A 19,734-nucleotide genomic window follows, 5' to 3' on the forward strand; every position below is an offset into this window, starting at 1 on the left:
TCCTCTGCAGAATCAGTAGAAGTCCTTTTTTGAGTGATGTGATCAACATACTCCTGACTTTTAAGCCAAAGTTTAACGTTTAATGTCCAAATTATATAATTAGTGTTATCTAACTTATTAATGGATAAATGCATACCGACATAATTAGTATATATAGACAAGTCAGACGCAGCAATGGCAGAAGAGAGGTCAGAAGATACAAAATGGGAAGAAATCATGGACGAGCAGAAGAGAGAAAAACCAAAAAAATTGGAAGAGACCTTATCAACACAACAAGGCCAAATCTAGAGAGAGGAGACTATGATGAATCCAACGAAGGTGATCGACGCCAAAGACGACACATGCACCGTCATGTGCAACCAGAAAGGATGACGACCACAAGTTATGATCAACGTGTGGGAACATATCTAGGCTCTGATGGAGTGATCTTGACGATGTTGTGATCGCCTGACCGAAATAAGTTTAACTGTGTGATTGTCGTCTGAAACATATACTCTTTTGACTCAATTGAATAAACAAAATATATAAGAACTGAATAGAATCAAAAATAAAAATGTAAGAATCAAATTACTAATTAAATCACTGGTGTTTTTATGTACATTTAAAAAAAATAAAAATATCGACAAAGTTCCTTTTACTAAATAAATTTAAATTTTGATTCATAATTTAGAAATAAAAATATATTTAATCCTTAAAATAAAAACTTAATTAAAAAATATCATGTTACTTTTATTAAATGATATCGATTAAAGATTTTGGTAAGAGTAACCTATTGTCTTTTGATGTTTGAAATACATATAAATGTATAAATATTCTCAAGAATACAAATAATTATAATGAAACAAAATGTATTTCTTTGCAATGGAAGAATAAAGAAATTCCCGGCCCAGAAATTTCAAAACTCAAAATTGCAGTGTTTTTCCCGCTTACCCTTCTACTCATTTTCTTCGATTCATCCATTCACTGTGCAAATTTCTTGGTTCTCTCTCTCTCTCACAGTCACCACAGAACAGATCAATCAATTTGTCATCGATTTATTCCACACAGACATGGCCACTCGCCGCGGCAGCGGAGACGACGGCGCCGCCGTCCGTCCCCGCCCTATCTCCGCCTCTCGCCGTTTCCCTTCCCCTTCCCTCCTCAAAGAAAACTCCAACCCTCGCCGCTCCACCTCCCGCTCCAACCCCTCCCTCAAAACCCTCCCTCGCGGCCGCAGTTCCAGCCCCTCCGATCTCTCCCGGGCCTCCGCCCAAAAGCCCACCCGTGATCCCACCCCCAAGCTCTCCACACAAAAATCCAAACTTTCCACCTCCAACCCCCAAAAGCTCAAACCTTCAACCACCACCACCTCCCAAGAACCTAACCATGGAAGTAGCAACAACAGCAACGCAAAGTACCCTAGCAGGCTTCACGAGAAGCTCGCTTTTCTTGAGGGCAAAGTGAAGAGAATAGCTTCAGACATAAAGAAGACCAAGGAGATGTTGGACATGAACAACCCTGATGCCTCCAAGGTGATTCTTTCCGACATTCAAGACAAGATCTCGGGAATTGAGAAGGCCATGGTTCATGTTGTTTCCAATAAGGACAGTGAAGGTGACACCCTCGAAGAAGACAAGAAGTTGGTTCAAGGCCCGAGATTGAAGAATGAGGAGCTCGAGGCGCGTCTTTTCCCTCACCAGAAACTGCTTCGGGAGAGGACAGTGGTTGCCGAGAGTGGTAAAGATAAACATTATTTGGAACAAGAGAAGGTGTTGAGCCCTGTTGATGATAACTCAGTTGCGGTTGAGTTTTTGGCCTTTATTGATAAGGTGAATGCTGGGGAGGAAGTGAAGGAAAAGGGTGGTGGGAATGGGGGCTGCAGTGATCCGAGGAACGGCATTGATACGATGCTCACGGCGAATGAGAAGCTTGAGGAGTTTGATGAGCAGGAGAACAAGGAAGGGGCGGTTGTGGAGGAGGTGGATGAGGCTTTCAACTTTAGGCTGAATGAGATTGGTAACAAGGTTGCTTGTGGTGGGTGGTTTGTAGCGGAAGGTGAAGCAGTCCTCCTGACTCACCACGATGGTTCTTGCAGCTATTATGATATTGCCAATTGTGAGGTATGTGTTCTTCATTTGTTGCTGATTCTGAATGTCAAATTGTGGAGTAGTGTCATTGATTTGGTATTAGGAGCAGATCATTTTAGTTGAGAATGAAATGATGGTCAAAATAGATGTATGTGATTCATTAGATGGCTGAGTATAATTTTCTATTTTTTCTCTTGTGGCCATTTAGATTGGACTTTAGTGATAGGATCTGAAATTATGAATCTTCTCAATTAAAGCCACTAAGAGAGGATTGAATGACCTTCTTAAAATAGCAATTTAGTGTTATTAGTTTTGGTCTCCCCAAGTTCATCTTTGATTTGAACGTAGATAGTGGTGAATACTGTCGTAGGTCATTTGCACTGTGGTTATTTATGTCTCATTATGTGATGCTATCAATTTTCAGTTTGTGTTGGTTCAGTTTATTTTGAAATAATAATAGCTTACTTCTAACTCTTTCCTAAAGTGCTTACGGAAAAAGTTATCAAAAGCTTGAAATGAATGATTAGTTTAAAAAATTATAATTAATGCTCAATGTTGAAAAATGACACATGTTTAGATTTAATGGTGAGATCTGAATGTTCTCCATAAAACATAATTAATGGTTCATATGACCCATAGAGTTTCAGCAAGTGTCTTTAATTTTTGGTCTCATCGAGTTCTTTTTTATTTGAACGTAGATAGTAATGAATACCGAGGCAGTCATTCACATGATTGTTGATTATCATTTAGTACTATATTCTTGAGGGTCTCCAAAAGAGATTTTGAAACGAGAAAAAAATAGTTATATTGGAAGTGTTTAAAGAACAAAGAAGCATTTTTTTTGCTGACAATTTACAATCCTTTCAGGAAAAAGCTGTATATATGCCACCCGCAGAAGTTTCACCCAACATATGGAGAGATTGTTGGGTAATTCGTGCCCCTGGTTCTGATGGTTGTGCTGGAAGGTTTGTAGTAGCTGCATCTGCTGGCAATACTATGGATTCAGGATTTTGCTCGTGGGACTTTTACACCAGAGAAGTGCGAGCTTTGCAGGTAGATTCTGGAACAACCTCCTCAAGAATTGCCCTTAGACCCTTGCCTAACAATGTTGTGCAAAGAAGAAATTCCACCTCTGGCATTGTGGCAGCAGAAGCTAAGCAGAGCTGGTACAGGCCCTGTGGACCTCTCATCATCTCAACTGCCAGTTCACAGAAAGCTGTGAAAGTTTTCGATGTTCGTGATGGCGAGCAAATCATGAAATGGGACGTTGAGAAGCCTGTTCTAGCCATGGATTACTGCAGCCCTTTGCAGTGGAGTAACAGAGGAAAAATAGTGGTAGCTGAAGCTGAATCCATTTCTTTGTGGGATGTGAACTCACTCACTCCTCAGGCTCTGTTCTCTATTCCTTTGGATGGTCGAAAAGTTTCTGCTCTCCATGTCAGCAACACTGATGCAGAATTGGGTGGAGGGGTTCGCAAAAGGTGAGTTTGTTTTAATCTTAACTTCTTGCTTCTTGTCTTTATCTAAAATATTATGTTTCTGTCTTCCGAGGTCGCTATTTTATTTATTTGCCTCTTAACAGCTTTGTGGCATGATGCCTTTTATTCACGAAAGCTATATCTTAGTTACTTTCTGTATTCGTTCTTTCTACTGATAGAACACCACAGGCACATGTATCTTTAATATTTTAGCTATCTCGTCATTATATTAAAACTCTAGTGTAGACCTGATAATTGCAATTCATTTTTCTATTTCTTAAGAAACTGGAACGCGCCAAACTTAGATCAAGTTCATCGTGTCCTTGATGTCATGTTGTCCAATCACATAATATGTGAATAGTTCTTCAAATTTTGTATAACATACAACATTGAAAGTTATTCAATGTTGGAAAGAACATGAAATTTTCCTCATATAATCGGATAACTTCTGGGAAAATAGAAGGGAATTTTAATTTCTTTTTTGTCTTCCATTCTCATCTTCTAATTTCAAAGAAGTTATACTGTTTTCTTTAGTAGTTCAAAATTCATGCATTTTCGCTAGCATCTTTCCCAATCGATAACCAAGTTAAAAAATCTAACATTGCAGAATGAGTTCATCAGAGGCTGAAGGAAACGATGGTGTGTTCTGCACCTCAGATTCCATCAATGTCATGGACTTTCGCCAGAAGTCTGGTGTGGGCCTAAGGATATCAAAAGTTGGTGTGAATGTGCAGTCAGTTTTCTCTCGTGGTGATTCTGTGTTCATTGGTTGCTCCAACTCAAGTTCGATGGGCAAGAAGCAATCAACAATGCTGCAACAATTTTCATTGCGCAGACAAGGCCTGTTCAGCACCTATGCTCTCCCAGAATCCAATGCACACTCACACCATGCAGCAATCTCACAAGTTTGGGGTAATTCTGACTTTGCGATGGGTGTCTGTGGCCAAGGACTATTTGTGTTTGATGCAGTCAAAGATGATGCACTAAGGGGTCTCAACACGGATCACTCCAGTGCTCAAAGTTTCAGAGAAGTTATTGGCCCAGATGACATGTACTGTCCTTCCTTTGATTATCTTGGCTCTCGTGCTCTTCTCATATCAAGAGATCGACCTGCTATGTGGAGGCATCTAATAGTTTGATAGTTATGATTAATTCTTAAGAATGTGTCATTGTGTGCTGCTTTTCTTTTTTTCTTTTTTACTTGGTATGCTGAGGACTGAAGTTATACTTTAGAGGGAATTAATTATGTTAGATGTGGGTGCTTTGGTGTTGGTGTTTTATGCAATAGGTTCATTTCCCGGGTGACCACTTGTCGCTGATATATGTCAAGCCAATACTATTCCCTGACTCTGTATATTTCCATATTCAATCTATTTATATGCATAAAATGACCATTGAAAAGCTTCTTTGATTCTGAATCTACATTTGAATATGGCATTATCCGTGTATGATCTGAAATTGATCCTTCATCATTTAACTCGGCATTTCAGATACATTTGGTTGAGAATATGCTACACCAATGCACTCAAATGAGACCAAATTGAGATGAATTTAAAAATAGTTGGAGAGATTAGTATATGTAGTTCAACCTTTTAATAAGAAGCCAGATACTGTTATTTTTGTTAATAAAAACATTATTACCGGTTTCTTATATAAAAAAATAAAGAGAACATTATAACAATTTAATTTTAGTGCAGTGTTAATATTAGGTCATTATAAATGATCTTACATATGATTTTTGAATTATTATCAAAGTTATTGATTTTTAGTAATGTTACATTTTATGAACGAATGAAACCAACACCTTTTCATATCATTAATATAATTCAACTAAATATTATTGACTCAAAATTAGGGGATCAATACATTCACAATAAAGGAACACCATTGACTTATGGCATATATGTTTGGAAGATCAAATTTTATATTAGCTGTTAAATTTCCATTCTCATTTGATTATTAGAAAACTTTTTTCAACTCACTTCTACAAATTAAATCAACGGTTCCAGTTTTCTTAATCGCAATTTACAAAATATTCGACACACGATCTTCTTCAAACCCACATTCTAAATCAATAAGTTAACAATTATGCTGATCTAGAACACGAAATCCAAAAGCTGTCAGAGCCAATTCACACGACAAAATGCCATCTTTTATGCATTTTGTTGGCACTAAAATTGGTTTGTACTTTCCATTGATACTTCAATTAATTGGTATCCAATGCATGGTGAGGGATGTGACCTTCAAAATTTTATTCCTTTAAGGCAATTGCAAGCAAGTCTCTTTCACAGGACAATCTGTGCACACCTGTGAGAAAATCAATTCAGTTGTCTGAGTCTATATCACGAAAGGGTAATGGAACTGCCTTCACTGCCCTGAAATGTCCTACGTTGTTTAGATGTTCATTCTCCAATCTGCAGTGTTCATGCAGAAATTGTCAAATTCAGTGAATTTTGTTCACCATTTCGTCATAAAAAAGTCATCAATCATAAAACATGAAGATCTAAGATGACGTTTAACTCACTCTTCAATAAAATTCTTGTTCCGATCTCAAATCCATCAAATGACATCGTTTTAGGACAATCACTCTGTCCGAGATTTTTAAGAATAAAACTGTAATAAAACTCCAGACTCAGATGTAGTGATTACCCTAACGATATTACTCGACGGAGTTGAAATCGGAACACTTCTTGAAAAGAACTATATCCATGTTTTGCTGTTATTCGATTGAAAAAAAAAAGTCATTTTGAGATGGTCTAAAATGTTTGAGAAAGTACCTGTAGAAATTCCAATGCCCTCTTCGAATAACCTCAAGTGAAGCTAAAAAAAAGTCTAGTAGCCTTCTTTGAACAGGTCCAACGTTGAGGTGCGTGATAGTCTCCACCCAAGCCACTCTCAGGACAACATTCAATGCCTGAAAAGAGAAATCCAATGCCCCTTTGTGATCAAAAGACTAGTTCATGATTCTAACGTTCATGTAACAAAGTGGTGAAAGAGTACTTACAATAGACATGTAGTATATGCTTTTGTTCTTCAGAATTAGATCATCTCTTAGCCAAGGGTTTTTGGAGTTGGGATTGAAAAAACCCCAGTCCTTGACAAAATCCCAATACAATTGGTAAACTGTGGCCACCCCAGAAGTGATAAAGACTATAGCAAACCATAGATTATTATCTTGCCTGCCATATGTGACTCTAGCTCCTGCTGCAACCATTGCTGAAACATACTTCCCCATGTTCGCCAAATGGTTAATATCACTGTCATCAAACCATCTTCTTGCACACTGGTCATGGAGCATTCAAGTACCATGTCTTAGTTCACAACACAATGAAGTGTCTAAAAAATTTTGCTAGAAAATATATCATGTCACAAGATATAAATTTGTTAAAAATAATCGAAGTGTAATGCTCCGACACGCCTCATAAATGACATGTCCCGTGTCTGACACGTATCGGACACCGACATTCTACGATACTTGTAGGACACACTATGTCCTATCTGAAAGATATTTTTTTATCTTTGACATGATTTTGATGATTAAAATAAGAAACAAATATTATTCTATCACTACTTTTCGCATATTGGATATTAGATAGATAGATTGGGTTCATTTTTATGTTGGTTGACAAAGTGTTAGTTGCCAGTTTCAAACTTAACATGTATATACATGCCGTATCCTGTGTCTTATATTTTTTCAATTTAGCCGTATCTCCGTGTCCGTATCTAGACAACATATGACCCACATTGAGTAGAAATAACAATTAAACGTCATATAAGAAAAGAAAAACTCATAATTAGAACCGATAGTTTGTTTTAGTGATCAGCTTAGATTGTTATAACAACATCGGTTTAAGTAAAGGTCATTCATAAATCTAATGTCTTGAGATTTTGAGTTAAAAAGTGATGTCAGTCTCTTGTGTGAGAGTTGAACTCATGTCACATGTATATAATCTTTCTAACAAATCAGTATAATCTTTCCATAATGAACTCCCTCGGATAAAAAAACCCATCAAAATTGATACAGATTCTATATATTATAATGCATTACCAAGGGCATACCTGCAATGCACGCCACCAATATGGCAAAAATGATATGAGGTAGGTTATTTCTACATAGAGCCTTCCAGAATGGCAAGCCTCTGGGTGGTGTGATTTGAAAACTCTAGCAAAAGTGTGACAACCTGTTGTTTCCAAATGCCTTAACAATGGAATCTGAAACCAATAACAGTCAATTTAATGTTGATTATTAGTAATGATGTTTTAGAAGCAAAGGGAAACGAAATTAACTTGTTCTGGGATTTGTAGTAAGATCACCTGGCTAGTTAGTTGGTCAGCCATAAAAAAGTCTACCAGAAGAACCTGTAAAAATAGTAACCTAAATTAGAAAAACACTACAAGCATATAGATTGTTTGTCATACATGGAAGAATTTTACCTTATAAAATGGAGAGCAAGCTATGTTGCGAATAACACGGATGAAGCAGAAACGAGTAGGGCGATAAAAAATGTCAAATGGGCAAATGAGAAGGCCTACAAAGAACTGAAAATGGAAGTTCATAATCAGAACACAAAAATTTGACTCGAGCATCAATATAAATTCTAGTAAATTCTAGGATTAAACATGATTTTAGCTCCTAAACTTTGACGTAAAATTAAAATTTGTGATCGAAATTTTGTTATATTTTAGTCTTCAAATTTTAGAAATAGATGGATATAGTTCTTTTAACTCAATTATTATAAATTTTCTCGACATGTCAAACACGTTTCACGCTAACATTTGAACTATTTACATGGTTTAATACATCTCTGTTTCAATATCAGCTGAAAAATATATTTGACACGTTAAAAAAAAAAAAGTTAAAACGATTACGTTCATTCATTTTTAAAGATCGAGAATCAAAATGTATCAAAATTTCAGACCGAAACAAATTTCAATTTTGCGTCAAAGTTCAGATACTAAAACCATGTTTAACCCTAAATTATATCATAAATCACTTTATCGAGTTTCAAGAAAAACAATGGTATTTTTTTTCTAGTAACATGGAAAAGCAATAGCCATTGGACTAACCAGAAAAAGAATTCCTGGAATAGCATCAACTTGGCTTGGAGAAAAACCTGCAGCCCTTAGAAGCAGGTGCATCACCATTGCCCCAAACACAGTTGTCATGAGAGTGGTGCACATCAGAAATGCATCTCTGTGTCTCAGTGCTGTGCTTGCTGAAAACTCAAATATGAAATTATGGTTGATTCTTGTGCTCTTCCACATGTACAGATTGCATCCATACATAAACAGGTGTAGGCTTAGCAATACAAACACACTGCACAAAAATCATTGTAACATAAGTTTTCTTGTTTTAATTTTGCAGCTTAGATCTTTAAGTAGTTAGTAGTCCTATTCTTAAATTGATATTGCTTATATGATTTCAAGTAAAAATACATAGTATAGTATGTTGTTATCCTTCTAGGATTTTCCGAAGAAACTTAAGACTAATAAGACCTCAACTTCATCCGCATAAAATAGTGACACTATTTTTATCTCAAAATTCTAAAACAATGAGTTTTTGGACCTTTTTTTTATATATTGTTGGAAATCCCACATCGACTATAATAAGGCAATTTCATAGTATATAAGTGAGGTGCAAACCTTACCTTACAAGTCAGTTTTGTGGGGTTGAGTTAGGTTTAAAGCTCATTTCTAATATAATATCAGAGCCATTATTTAGATTAAAGTCTGATGCAATCCTCACCTTACAAACTGGTTTTATGGACTTATACTCTCGGAGTTGACATTTGTTTATATTTAAATGTTTTTTTTATAAAGAAAAGAAAATTGAATAAGAACTATGCATTTTATCACCTGGAAACAGGGTAAACTGCATCCATATATGCTTGCTCTGTGTTGGGAGAGAATATGCCACACAAATGGGCCAAGATTACGTACACACAACACAAGGATACAGAACAACCTGTACTCAACCCTACAGTGGAAGTAACGTAGAAAAATCAATGAATTGTTAGAAAAAGGAAAAAAAAAAAGTTGACTTATGAAACTCTGTGGGGTTCACCACTCTTAGTGGCCACTGGCTGGTTGCAATACACTTAAAATTTTGGCATCTATTGCATTATTTTGAAGTGATGCAGCTACCATTAGGCAAAAAATAATGGGATAACATAGTGGAGAGTATTTTTTTATATATATATAAATAATTATATTATGTTTTAAATATATTTTTAATTGTGAAGAAAATAAAATTTGAATGAGAGAGGCATTACCAACAAGGAAGGTGATCATATGAGAAGCTTTTGGCTGTTGTTGGGGTCTTAAAAACTTCATTGCTCTTTTCCTATCATTGTTGGTAAAGTGCTTTGTGAATGTGCTTTCCACTTCATCCATTACTCTAACAACCTTTACTCAAAAGTATATTGTATTTGCATATAACACCAATTATTAATTAGTACAAGGTTGAATACTTTTGATAAAAATTTAATACTTTTTTTTATTATGGGAAAATAAATCATACCTTGTCAGAACTAATAAAATGGGATCTCTTCACTTCCTTCAAATAATTTGTAGAAGCCTTTTGACAAGATACCTTATATCAAATGCCAATGTTATAGAGTTAAGATCATTTTCAAAGTAATTATTATAAAAATTAACAATTTCATCAATTAACATATATAAAATTTCAGTCAATAAGTATGTTATTACACTCTTTTATACGTTAAAAACAAAAGTACATGACCCAATGTAACTATAAAGAAGAAAAAATATTTCTGGTTTTGTGTTTTGAGATTAGGTTTGGTAACATGAGGAGTTGAATAAATTGAGATAAGTTTTTATATTTCTTACTACCTTCACGTGAAGAATATAGGCCACAATTGCAACTTGGTTCCAAATGAAAGCGTCATGAATAATAATGTAAAAAACACCAATTTTAATGTGCTTTCATTTCTCTTTACTCTTCCCATAACTAGGTTGAGTACCACCATAGACTATAGTAACACCAACAACATTAACTATGCTTACATACACAAAATGTAACTGAAAAACGAACAAAATCAAAACACACTTGTTTTGTTACCATCTTTAGTAAACTAAAATATAAACTAGTTCATCCATGTATTTACAATACTATCTGTCTAAAACACTCTTACAAACATAACCTCTAATTAATGTGACTAAGGATCATTTAAAAATGGCATTCTTTTATGAACTTAAGAAAAGTAAATCATTTTTATGTGATATTAAGTATTTTTGTTTTATACACATACATGTTTATGAGAAAGTTGTTCTAAATTGTGATTATCTAGTTTTGGATGGTCTTTTGTTAGATGGAACTACGATGCTAAGTTATTACATCTATTTGTCTATGTTCTATTTTTTTGTATAAGGATTAGAATACCCCTCACATGTTCTATTTAATTTATTTTATTCTTTGCTGATAAAAAAGAAAAACATATTTATAAGTGTGATGGAGTTATACCTTGTCAAATTTCTTGAGTATCTTGGTGAATGCTACCATATTCAACGAACTACAAAGAAGATAGAATATATATGTGGTTAGGAACAAAACTAGTGTTCACATGGGTCATAAAAATAAAGGGACTTATGGTAGGGTATGACCTATAACATGCCATTTAATGAAAAAAAGAAGATATATATTACGTATTTATTGGCATGAGCAAAAGCTGAAATTGATACGTAAGAATTGCTTTGCAGCAAGGAAAAGTTTCGTAGTCTCATTGCATCTTTAGCATGTCACTGTTCTCGTCATGGATATCATGTAAAGTTGAGAAGAGCAAAAAGATGAAGAATTTGGATTTGTTCTCCATTATCTTGAAGCATGCATGAGTGTTGGATGACATAAGTTAAGGATTTATTTGTAGAAATTTAGGTTATGTCCTAGTAGAAACGTGTAGGACGATATAACCTACCTATCACACCAACGTCTATCTACCAAATCATCACCTTTTTCTTCTTACGTGGTGTACTTAAACTACTCCATGCAAGTCCATATTCTCAGATTGATCTCGTTATAAAGGATAATGATATTATGACTCTCATATTTTATGATATGATTTAATGTGGATCATTGATTAATGTATCACTATATTTTCTTTAGAAAGAATTAATGGTCCACACTAAACCACATCAAGAAATAAATGAAGGAAGTCAAAAAAATGGTAGTCACAGTATAATTTTCCTAAGTTAAATTTTGACAAAAATAATATAAGTTAGTCTAAATATAATATTATGTATAAATAATAAATAATATAGTTAAACATCTAATATTTTGAGATTTTGAATTAAAAGTGTTGTGAATTTCTTGTATAAATTAAAATAGGTTACACATATATGACTTTTGTCTAGTGAATCCACTAAAAAAAGCCATCAATTTTTCCATCATTACGATTCAAGTATAACCTACCACATTCTCCTCATATCAACATTCCATTAATGATCCTATATACTTAATTTAACCAAGAATAAAGATAACCACAAAAGTTACCTACATTTTAGACTATTATAATCATGATCGATTCTGAAAATTTTGTTATATATCTTAAATTAATAATTGATTTTGACTTTTAAGAAACATTTTTTAAATCAATTTTACTTAAATATAACTTATATATTATTTTTTTAAACGTTACACACACAATAAGTTTTTTTATAATAATCACTTGAAATATTAGTATACGATTACGGTTAAGTTATTCAAATATCATCCTGTCACATAATAATTGATGAGTCATGAAGTAATTAAGTAAGCACGCTATTTCCATTCTTGTTTATAAAAAGATTGAAATTAATTCTCTAACATTGTTTCTAAAATACCATTGTTATTAATATCGTAAAACAAAAATTATATATATAATTAAATACAACATAAAAAAATGATAAATTAATTAAAGGTTAAAATACTTTTTTTGTTCCAATTTTCGTTAATTTTTGTCAAGATCCCAATTTTGTTTTGTGTTCGAATAGATCTTAATTTTTTTCAATTTGATTCAATTAGGTCTTAATTGGGTAACACTGGTTAGATTGATAACTTGCACTATACAATTGACATTTTGGTGTTGCGTGTATTGCATTAATAAACCTATGTGGCACTGTTTTAAGTTTAATCATCATTTATTAAAAAAAATGATGATTAAACATCTGATTAAACTTACAACAGTGCCATGTAGGTTTACTAATGCAACACGTAGCACAAAAATGTCAAATGTATATTGAAACATTACCAATTTAAACGGCATTACCCAATTAAGACCTAATTAAATCAAATTGATAAAAATTAAAACCTATTTAAGTAAAAAAATAAAATTGACACCTATTTAACTAAAGTTGACAAAAATTGGAACAAAAAAATATTTTAACCTTAATTAAAATTAGAGTAATTTATGTACATTAATTACCTATAAGTTTTGAGAAGACCAAGACCTTTATAGAGCTCCACAAAAGCACTTCTAATCATCTTCTCAGCACACTGAATTTTTCTCTTGTTGATGAACTCTCCTCCACACCCTGCTGCTTTCATTGGACTGTTAACCAAATCCTCCCACAGCATGGAAGTAACCGCCGTCGGAGTGGTGGCCGGAATATCAATTCTTATGGCCATTTGAGGCTTTCCCTTCTTTGTCTTCACCCTCATGCCTGAGTTCACAAAACTTAAACCATTCCTTTCCAACGTTGACATCACTTCATCCATCTCTGAAACCTCTGTATCTGAATCCTTTGGTTTTCCAACACTTTCTACACACAAATAAATTTTGAGTTTAAACCAAATTTTATTCTCATAAAACACCCATTTACCAAAATAGAGAGATTTTTGTTCTTATTTATATACTGTACATTTCTTTTATCTCAAAGAACCCAATATTAATGATATCAGTTCATCGTTTTTCTTTTAATCAAACTCAATATATGAGTCTTAATTTTTTTGTTGGTTGATTTTTTTTGTGTTATCCTCTGCTTCCGACATTAAAAATACATTGTACTGATATTTTAAATATTTTTTAATATATTTTAAAACATTAAAATAAGTGGTAACTAGTATTATGAAAGTACAGTATGTCGGAGACAAAAACCCAGAAAAAAATCCAAATTCCTCGATATACATGCACAATATTAAAACTACATCAAATTAATCGATAATGAACATGAATAAAAACATAATTAATTACCTATATTTAAATGAACCTAATAAAATTTTAAACAAGAGGTGAATTTCGATCGTGACGAAAGATTCTGTAATTTTTCTATATTAACTTAAATGAATTTCTGCCTCTTAAAATATAGTTTTTATTTTAACTTGTTAGTAATTAAATAGGAGTTATTGTTTCTTATAGAGTGGGGCTTATAATGTTTTTTCTTTTCCCCTAAGCATACAGTTATAAATAAATAAAATAAGAAACAAAAAACCATATTATATATATATATATATATATATATATATATATAAATTATGGATGATTTTCTTATTATGATTCTATTGTTCACTTTATTATCTGTTAAATCGAATATGCGATAAACAAAACTTATATCACAAATAAATCAAACGTATAACTAAACAACGTGCTTCAAATACAAGAAGAAATTTTATGTTTTATAAGAAACCTTCAAGCTATATTACTAGCTTGTCACATCTAGTAAACAATTTTCTTCTACATTTATTACTCAATTAACTGAAGGTTTATTTATTTGTTTTCTCAATTAAAGAAATTTTGTATTTAAGAAGAAAAGCATATGATTCCAAAGTCAAATCCATTAAAATACCCTTCCATGTATTATTTGTTTTATCAATTTCATTACCATTTGATCTTTAAATATTGTTTTATAAGAAATTGTATATAAATTATTGTTATTATTAACCTTTATTTTTATTTTTTAATTGATTTATCAAAAATACTTGTATAAATAATAATAATAATAATAATAATAAAAAAAAAAAAAAAGAACTGTACCTGAGTAATTTGAACCTTGGCTAGGAAAGTGGGGGAAAATTCCAGTATTAGAAGGCTTCAGAGACTGATTTTTTCTGCGTCTGTTACTCAGAACTTGCTTAAGCTCCAACAATATGTTAAGCTGTTTATTCAACACTTCTCCTCTTTCAACAAATTCAATCTCTTGTTTCTTGAAGAATTGGTTCACCTTGTTAAGTTCTCCATCAAGCTTTGCAAAAAACACTTGCACCTCATCTTCTTCTGCAAACAACTGTGCCAGTTCAGTTTCATACACATCTTCGCTCTCTTCTGTCGTTTTTCTATTCACCTGAAATATCACGAGAAATATTTAAATTTAATTCAATTTTACAAAATCGATTTATAGAAGAAAAAAAATCTTCGTAAATAATTTAGTCTTATTTCCGATCGATTTTTAAAATCTTCATTTAAAGTTGAATTTAAATTTTTTTATAAATTTGTTGGTATTGTCCTCTACTGAACATTAAAAATATATTAAAAATATATTAAAAAGACATCGAAAGATCCAAATCCTTTATCTTTAATGTGCATGAAGATATAGGTATTTATGAATGTATAGTCCAAATTATAATTTTATGTATATTGTAGCTACCTCTTTCACTTTTAAATAATTTTGTATGAGTTTATATATTCATGAACATGTAGATTAATTTATATTTTTCTCTAGGGTGCACAATGGTTTGGTGATGGGTGTGTATGCAATAGTGTTCCCACTATCCATTTTCACCTTGATTTCGTGAGAGAATGAGAAACTCCTGAAAGCAAAAGCAGAAAAGGTTTCAGGAAATAAAAAAACGACCACTAAACGTGCTTTTTAGCCCTTAATGCCATTCTCACATTCTCCACTTCATCTTTTTTATTATTATTTTATTCACTCCATCAAACTTCTGTACTTGGATTTATTTATTATTGTAAGGACAATATTTGATACGGAACCAAATTTCAATGTTTTGTGTATAAAAGTATATGTTTTTTTTTTTAATAAATTTTATTATTATTTTTTTCTCTTAAAACGCCAATTTAGTCTCCTCGTGAGTATATAAATTTATAGGGTATGCTACTATATATATATATATATATATATATATATATATATATATGTATATATATATATATAATTAATAATAATTACATGTAAAACATTTATTTGAGTAATGTGTCAAACCTTTCATTAATATTTGTTATTCTTCATTACCTTATATTGTTTATATATTTCCTTCAGTTTTCTTAAAATAATGTATTTAAAGCAGGTTAAAATAATGTATTTCCTTCAGTTCAGTTTCAGTTTCCTTTAGAGAATACCGTACGATTTTTGGATCATAAAATAATGGATTTAAAGCAGGTTAAAATTAGAAGTTACATATTAATGATCAAAAGGTTAATAATCACATTTTTTTTCACCAATAAAGAGAATAGCTTTAACCCTACCAAGATGCTTAATGTGATACACCACGTTCCAAACACACACATATATATATATATATGAAAATAATTTTTTGAAAACTTTCTCTTACAATCTAATGTGACATCTTCTAAGTAACTTTCAATTTTTCTGTTTTTTTATTTCTCTATATTCCAATACCAAAATGTCACCTCATATTATAAGAAAAAGTTGTAATAATTTAGTTGTTAAAATATTTTTTTCTAATATATATATATATATATATTAGGTTGTGTGAAAAGCATAGATCATTGACTCTTTTCACCCCCGTTACTTTTTCGTGGTTCATATTCACCACAAGCAATTCACGTGGCTGTTATACTCACGTAATTTCAAACCCTCTTAGCCATAAACTAATTAAGTTACTTGAATTATGTTAAATTTCCTATACAAAATTACCAGCTAGCTAGCTTCTGAATATTGCATGAGCTATATAGTTAACTTTAAATACGTGCTAATTAATAAATAGCCTCGAAGAAATTTCACTGTCATTTATTTCTTCATTTTAATTTTCTGATAAAAAAAAAAAGTACATGATAAGACAAAACAAAGACAAGCACACAGAACATCATAAACACACGCAAAGGTTTCAGACATGTCCCTGGAACTCATACTTTACCGGAAACCACAAAAAGGGAAAACAAAGGTGACAGACAAAACCAGAAAACACACATGCAGAGACTTTAGAAACTATACACAGTGATGATATCTTACTTATGTGTGTGTGTATATATATATATATATATATATATATATATATATATATATATGTATATATATATATATAATTAATAATAATTACATGTAAAACATTTATTTGAGTAATGTGTCAAACCTTTCATTAATATTTGTTATTCTTCATTACCTTATATTGTTTATATATTTCCTTCAGTTTTCTTAAAATAATGTATTTAAAGCAGGTTAAAATAATGTATTTCCTTCAGTTCAGTTTCAGTTTCCTTTAGAGAATACCGTACGATTTTTGGATCATAAAATAATGGATTTAAAGCAGGTTAAAATTAGAAGTTACATATTAATGATCAAAAGGTTAATAATCACATTTTTTTTCACCAATAAAGAGAATAGCTTTAACCCTACCAAGATGCTTAATGTGATACACCACGTTCCAAACACACACATATATATATATATATGAAAATAATTTTTTGAAAACTTTCTCTTACAATCTAATGTGACATCTTCTAAGTAACTTTCAATTTTTCTGTTTTTTTATTTCTCTATATTCCAATACCAAAATGTCACCTCATATTATAAGAAAAAGTTGTAATAATTTAGTTGTTAAAATATTTTTTTCTAATATATATATATATATATATTAGGTTGTGTGAAAAGCATAGATCATTGACTCTTTTCACCCCCGTTACTTTTTCGTGGTTCATATTCACCACAAGCAATTCACGTGGCTGTTATACTCACGTAATTTCAAACCCTCTTAGCCATAAACTAATTAAGTTACTTGAATTATGTTAAATTTCCTATACAAAATTACCAGCTAGCTAGCTTCTGAATATTGCATGAGCTATATAGTTAACTTTAAATACGTGCTAATTAATAAATAGCCTCGAAGAAATTTCACTGTCATTTATTTCTTCATTTTAATTTTCTGATAAAAAAAAAAAGTACATGATAAGACAAAACAAAGACAAGCACACAGAACATCATAAACACACGCAAAGGTTTCAGACATGTCCCTGGAACTCATACTTTACCGGAAACCACAAAAAGGGAAAACAAAGGTGACAGACAAAACCAGAAAACACACATGCAGAGACTTTAGAAACTATACACAGTGATGATATCTTACTTATGTGTGTGTGTATATATATATATATATATATATATATATATATATATATATATATATATATATTTATTGCAATATACTTTACCTGAATGATTTCTTGTTGCATGTTGTTGTTGTTGTGTGAATTGTAGAGCTTGTTGATTAGAAAGCGAAAAGAATCGAAAATGGAACGACCAAAGGTTTGTTTGGGGGGCTGTGATTGGTTGAGAACTCTTTTGATTTTGATGATTTTGATGTATTTCTTGAGCTGTCTGTAGTTCACAAAAGCTTCCTTCCATTCGGGTATTAGCTGAGCTTCAAGCTCTTTTGAGAATTTCACCATTTTTGGTTTGGTTTTTGTGGTGTGAAAAAGAGAAAGAGAAAGAGAAGAGAAAGAGAAGAGTGTGAGAGATTGAGAATGTGATGAAGGGGGGATTTTATAAGAGAAGTGTGGACAACTTTAAGAAAAAAAAAATGCTTACATTGCTTTTTCATACATGCTTTGGATTACTGTTTGCCTTAATGAGAAGAATAGGATTGACAGAAAAATGGGATTAAAAAAAATTTGGAATATCCCATACACTTTTGTGGTTAAATATGTTTTTAATCTTTTAATTTTCAGTAAATTTTGAAATTAGTTCATTTCAAAATTTTGCATCAAAATATTTTTTTCATTTTCGAAATACGTGAATTTAGTCATTTTAATAAAATATTGTTAGGTTTATTTTATGAATTTTTTATACTATTTGACACATTTTTACTCTAATTTTAAGTCAAATACTATTATGAAACACGCTTGAAATGTCAAATAAACTTGACAAAATTTGATTAAAATGACTAAATCCATGTATTTCGAAAGATAAATGACTAAATTGGTCCAAAGTTTCGAAATAGACTAATTTCAAAATTAACTTCGAAATACATGGATTTAGTCATTTTAATCAAATTTTGTCAAATTTATTTGACATTTCAACCGTGTTTCATAATAGTATTTGACTTAAAATTAGAGTAAAAATGTGTCAAATAGTATAAACAACTCATAAAATAAACCTAACAACATTTGATTAGAATGACTAAATTCACGTATTTCGAAAATGAAAGAAATATTTTGATGCAAAGTTTTGAAATAGACTAATTTCAAAATTAACTGAAAGTTAAGGAATAAAAACATATTTAACCCGACACTTTTGCAACAAAAAAATAAGAAAAAAAAATTATACAAATTTGTAAAATAATTTACATAAGTTGGATGAGAGAATTTTACAAAGTTTAATTTATGCATAAACTGAACTATTTTGTTTAAGTTATAGAGAAATTAATTACTTCTTTTTCTTCTTTAGAAGTTTTAATGAATACTTAATTATCCAAATATATTTAAAATGAAGTTTGTTCTTGCAAGTATTGTAAGATAACTTCAACAAAAATGAGTTGCGCTGTTTCCTCTATCTTAATATGTCTCTTTTTTAAATATTCAAAGTTGGATAATTAACAAATATTTAAAGGCTAAATTTTCATATTTATGAATGGTGCCTTCATCTCATATATATCTTATCTTGCCTTAAATTAATATATGAGTTTGATAGTGTTGACTAAATGCTAACTAAAATTGCTTCATACGCATCGAATTGTTTATATTATGATATTGAATACTTAAATATATGATTAGTATTATACGATATTTTAATATATATTTTCTTGTAAAGACTTTAGTTATATTCAAGTCGTTCTAATACTTTATTAACATTGTTCTAACTATTTGTGTAATATGTATTGCGATAAGGATATAGATGTTAAAAGACATAGATGACCAATATTTTCTCCATAGATTATTTGTACAAAGTACATTATGAGAAATTTTTTAATTACCGATAGAAATAAATTTTTCGGTAAAATAATATTTATAGATAGATTTTAACAACAAAAATAAATTCGTCTTTAAAATTTATTGGTAAATTAAAAT

The 19,734-nt window shown here is 31.3% G+C and overlaps 2 protein-coding genes across 2 annotated transcripts; one reads left to right on the forward strand and one right to left on the reverse strand.

The window, feature by feature from the left end:
• The first annotated feature begins 867 nt into the window (after positions 1–867).
• On the forward strand, positions 868–4,947 carry LOC114192468 (KIN14B-interacting protein At4g14310). Its single transcript, XM_028082200.1, has 3 exons — positions 868–2,099; positions 2,934–3,547; positions 4,152–4,947. Exons 1-3 carry the CDS (start codon positions 1,050–1,052, stop codon positions 4,681–4,683), a joined length of 2,196 nt encoding a protein of 731 aa, XP_027938001.1. The 5' UTR covers positions 868–1,049; the 3' UTR covers positions 4,684–4,947.
• A 522-nt stretch (positions 4,948–5,469) lies between these two features.
• On the reverse strand, positions 5,470–18,187 carry LOC114191558 (phosphate transporter PHO1-like). The gene is made up of 14 exons (XM_028080797.1): positions 17,881–18,187; positions 14,512–14,818; positions 12,964–13,300; positions 11,028–11,076; positions 10,065–10,136; positions 9,817–9,949; positions 9,401–9,521; positions 8,612–8,861; positions 7,979–8,083; positions 7,859–7,903; positions 7,604–7,756; positions 6,549–6,827; positions 6,322–6,458; positions 5,470–5,958 (listed from the first exon to the last, which is right to left on the reverse strand). Exons 1-14 carry the CDS (start codon positions 18,115–18,117, stop codon positions 5,868–5,870), a joined length of 2,316 nt encoding a protein of 771 aa, XP_027936598.1. The 5' UTR covers positions 18,118–18,187; the 3' UTR covers positions 5,470–5,867.
• Between the last annotated feature and the right edge of the window lie 1,547 nt (positions 18,188–19,734).

Source organism: Vigna unguiculata, chromosome 7 (genome assembly GCF_004118075.2).
Source record: "Vigna unguiculata cultivar IT97K-499-35 chromosome 7, ASM411807v1, whole genome shotgun sequence".
NCBI classification, from domain to species: domain Eukaryota; kingdom Viridiplantae; phylum Streptophyta; class Magnoliopsida; order Fabales; family Fabaceae; genus Vigna; species Vigna unguiculata.

Excerpts from the sequence above, each read along its gene's own strand:
- LOC114192468 (XM_028082200.1), top strand. The coding sequence starts at position 1,050 with ATGGCCACTCGCCGCGGCAGCGGAGACGACGGCGCCGCCGTCCGTCCC. Across the intron at positions 2,100-2,933 it reads ATGATATTGCCAATTGTGAG|GAAAAAGCTGTATATATGCC; the intron begins GTATGTGTTCTT and ends CAATCCTTTCAG. Across the intron at positions 3,548-4,151 it reads GGTGGAGGGGTTCGCAAAAG|AATGAGTTCATCAGAGGCTG; the intron begins GTGAGTTTGTTT and ends CTAACATTGCAG.
- LOC114191558 (XM_028080797.1), bottom strand. The coding sequence starts at position 18,117 with ATGGTGAAATTCTCAAAAGAGCTTGAAGCTCAGCTAATACCCGAATGG. Across the intron at positions 8,084-8,611 it reads TTCCAGGAATTCTTTTTCTG|TTCTTTGTAGGCCTTCTCAT; the intron begins GTTAGTCCAATG and ends TTCCATTTTCAG. Across the intron at positions 6,828-7,603 it reads ATTGGTGGCGTGCATTGCAG|TGTGCAAGAAGATGGTTTGA; the intron begins GTATGCCCTTGG and ends CTCCATGACCAG.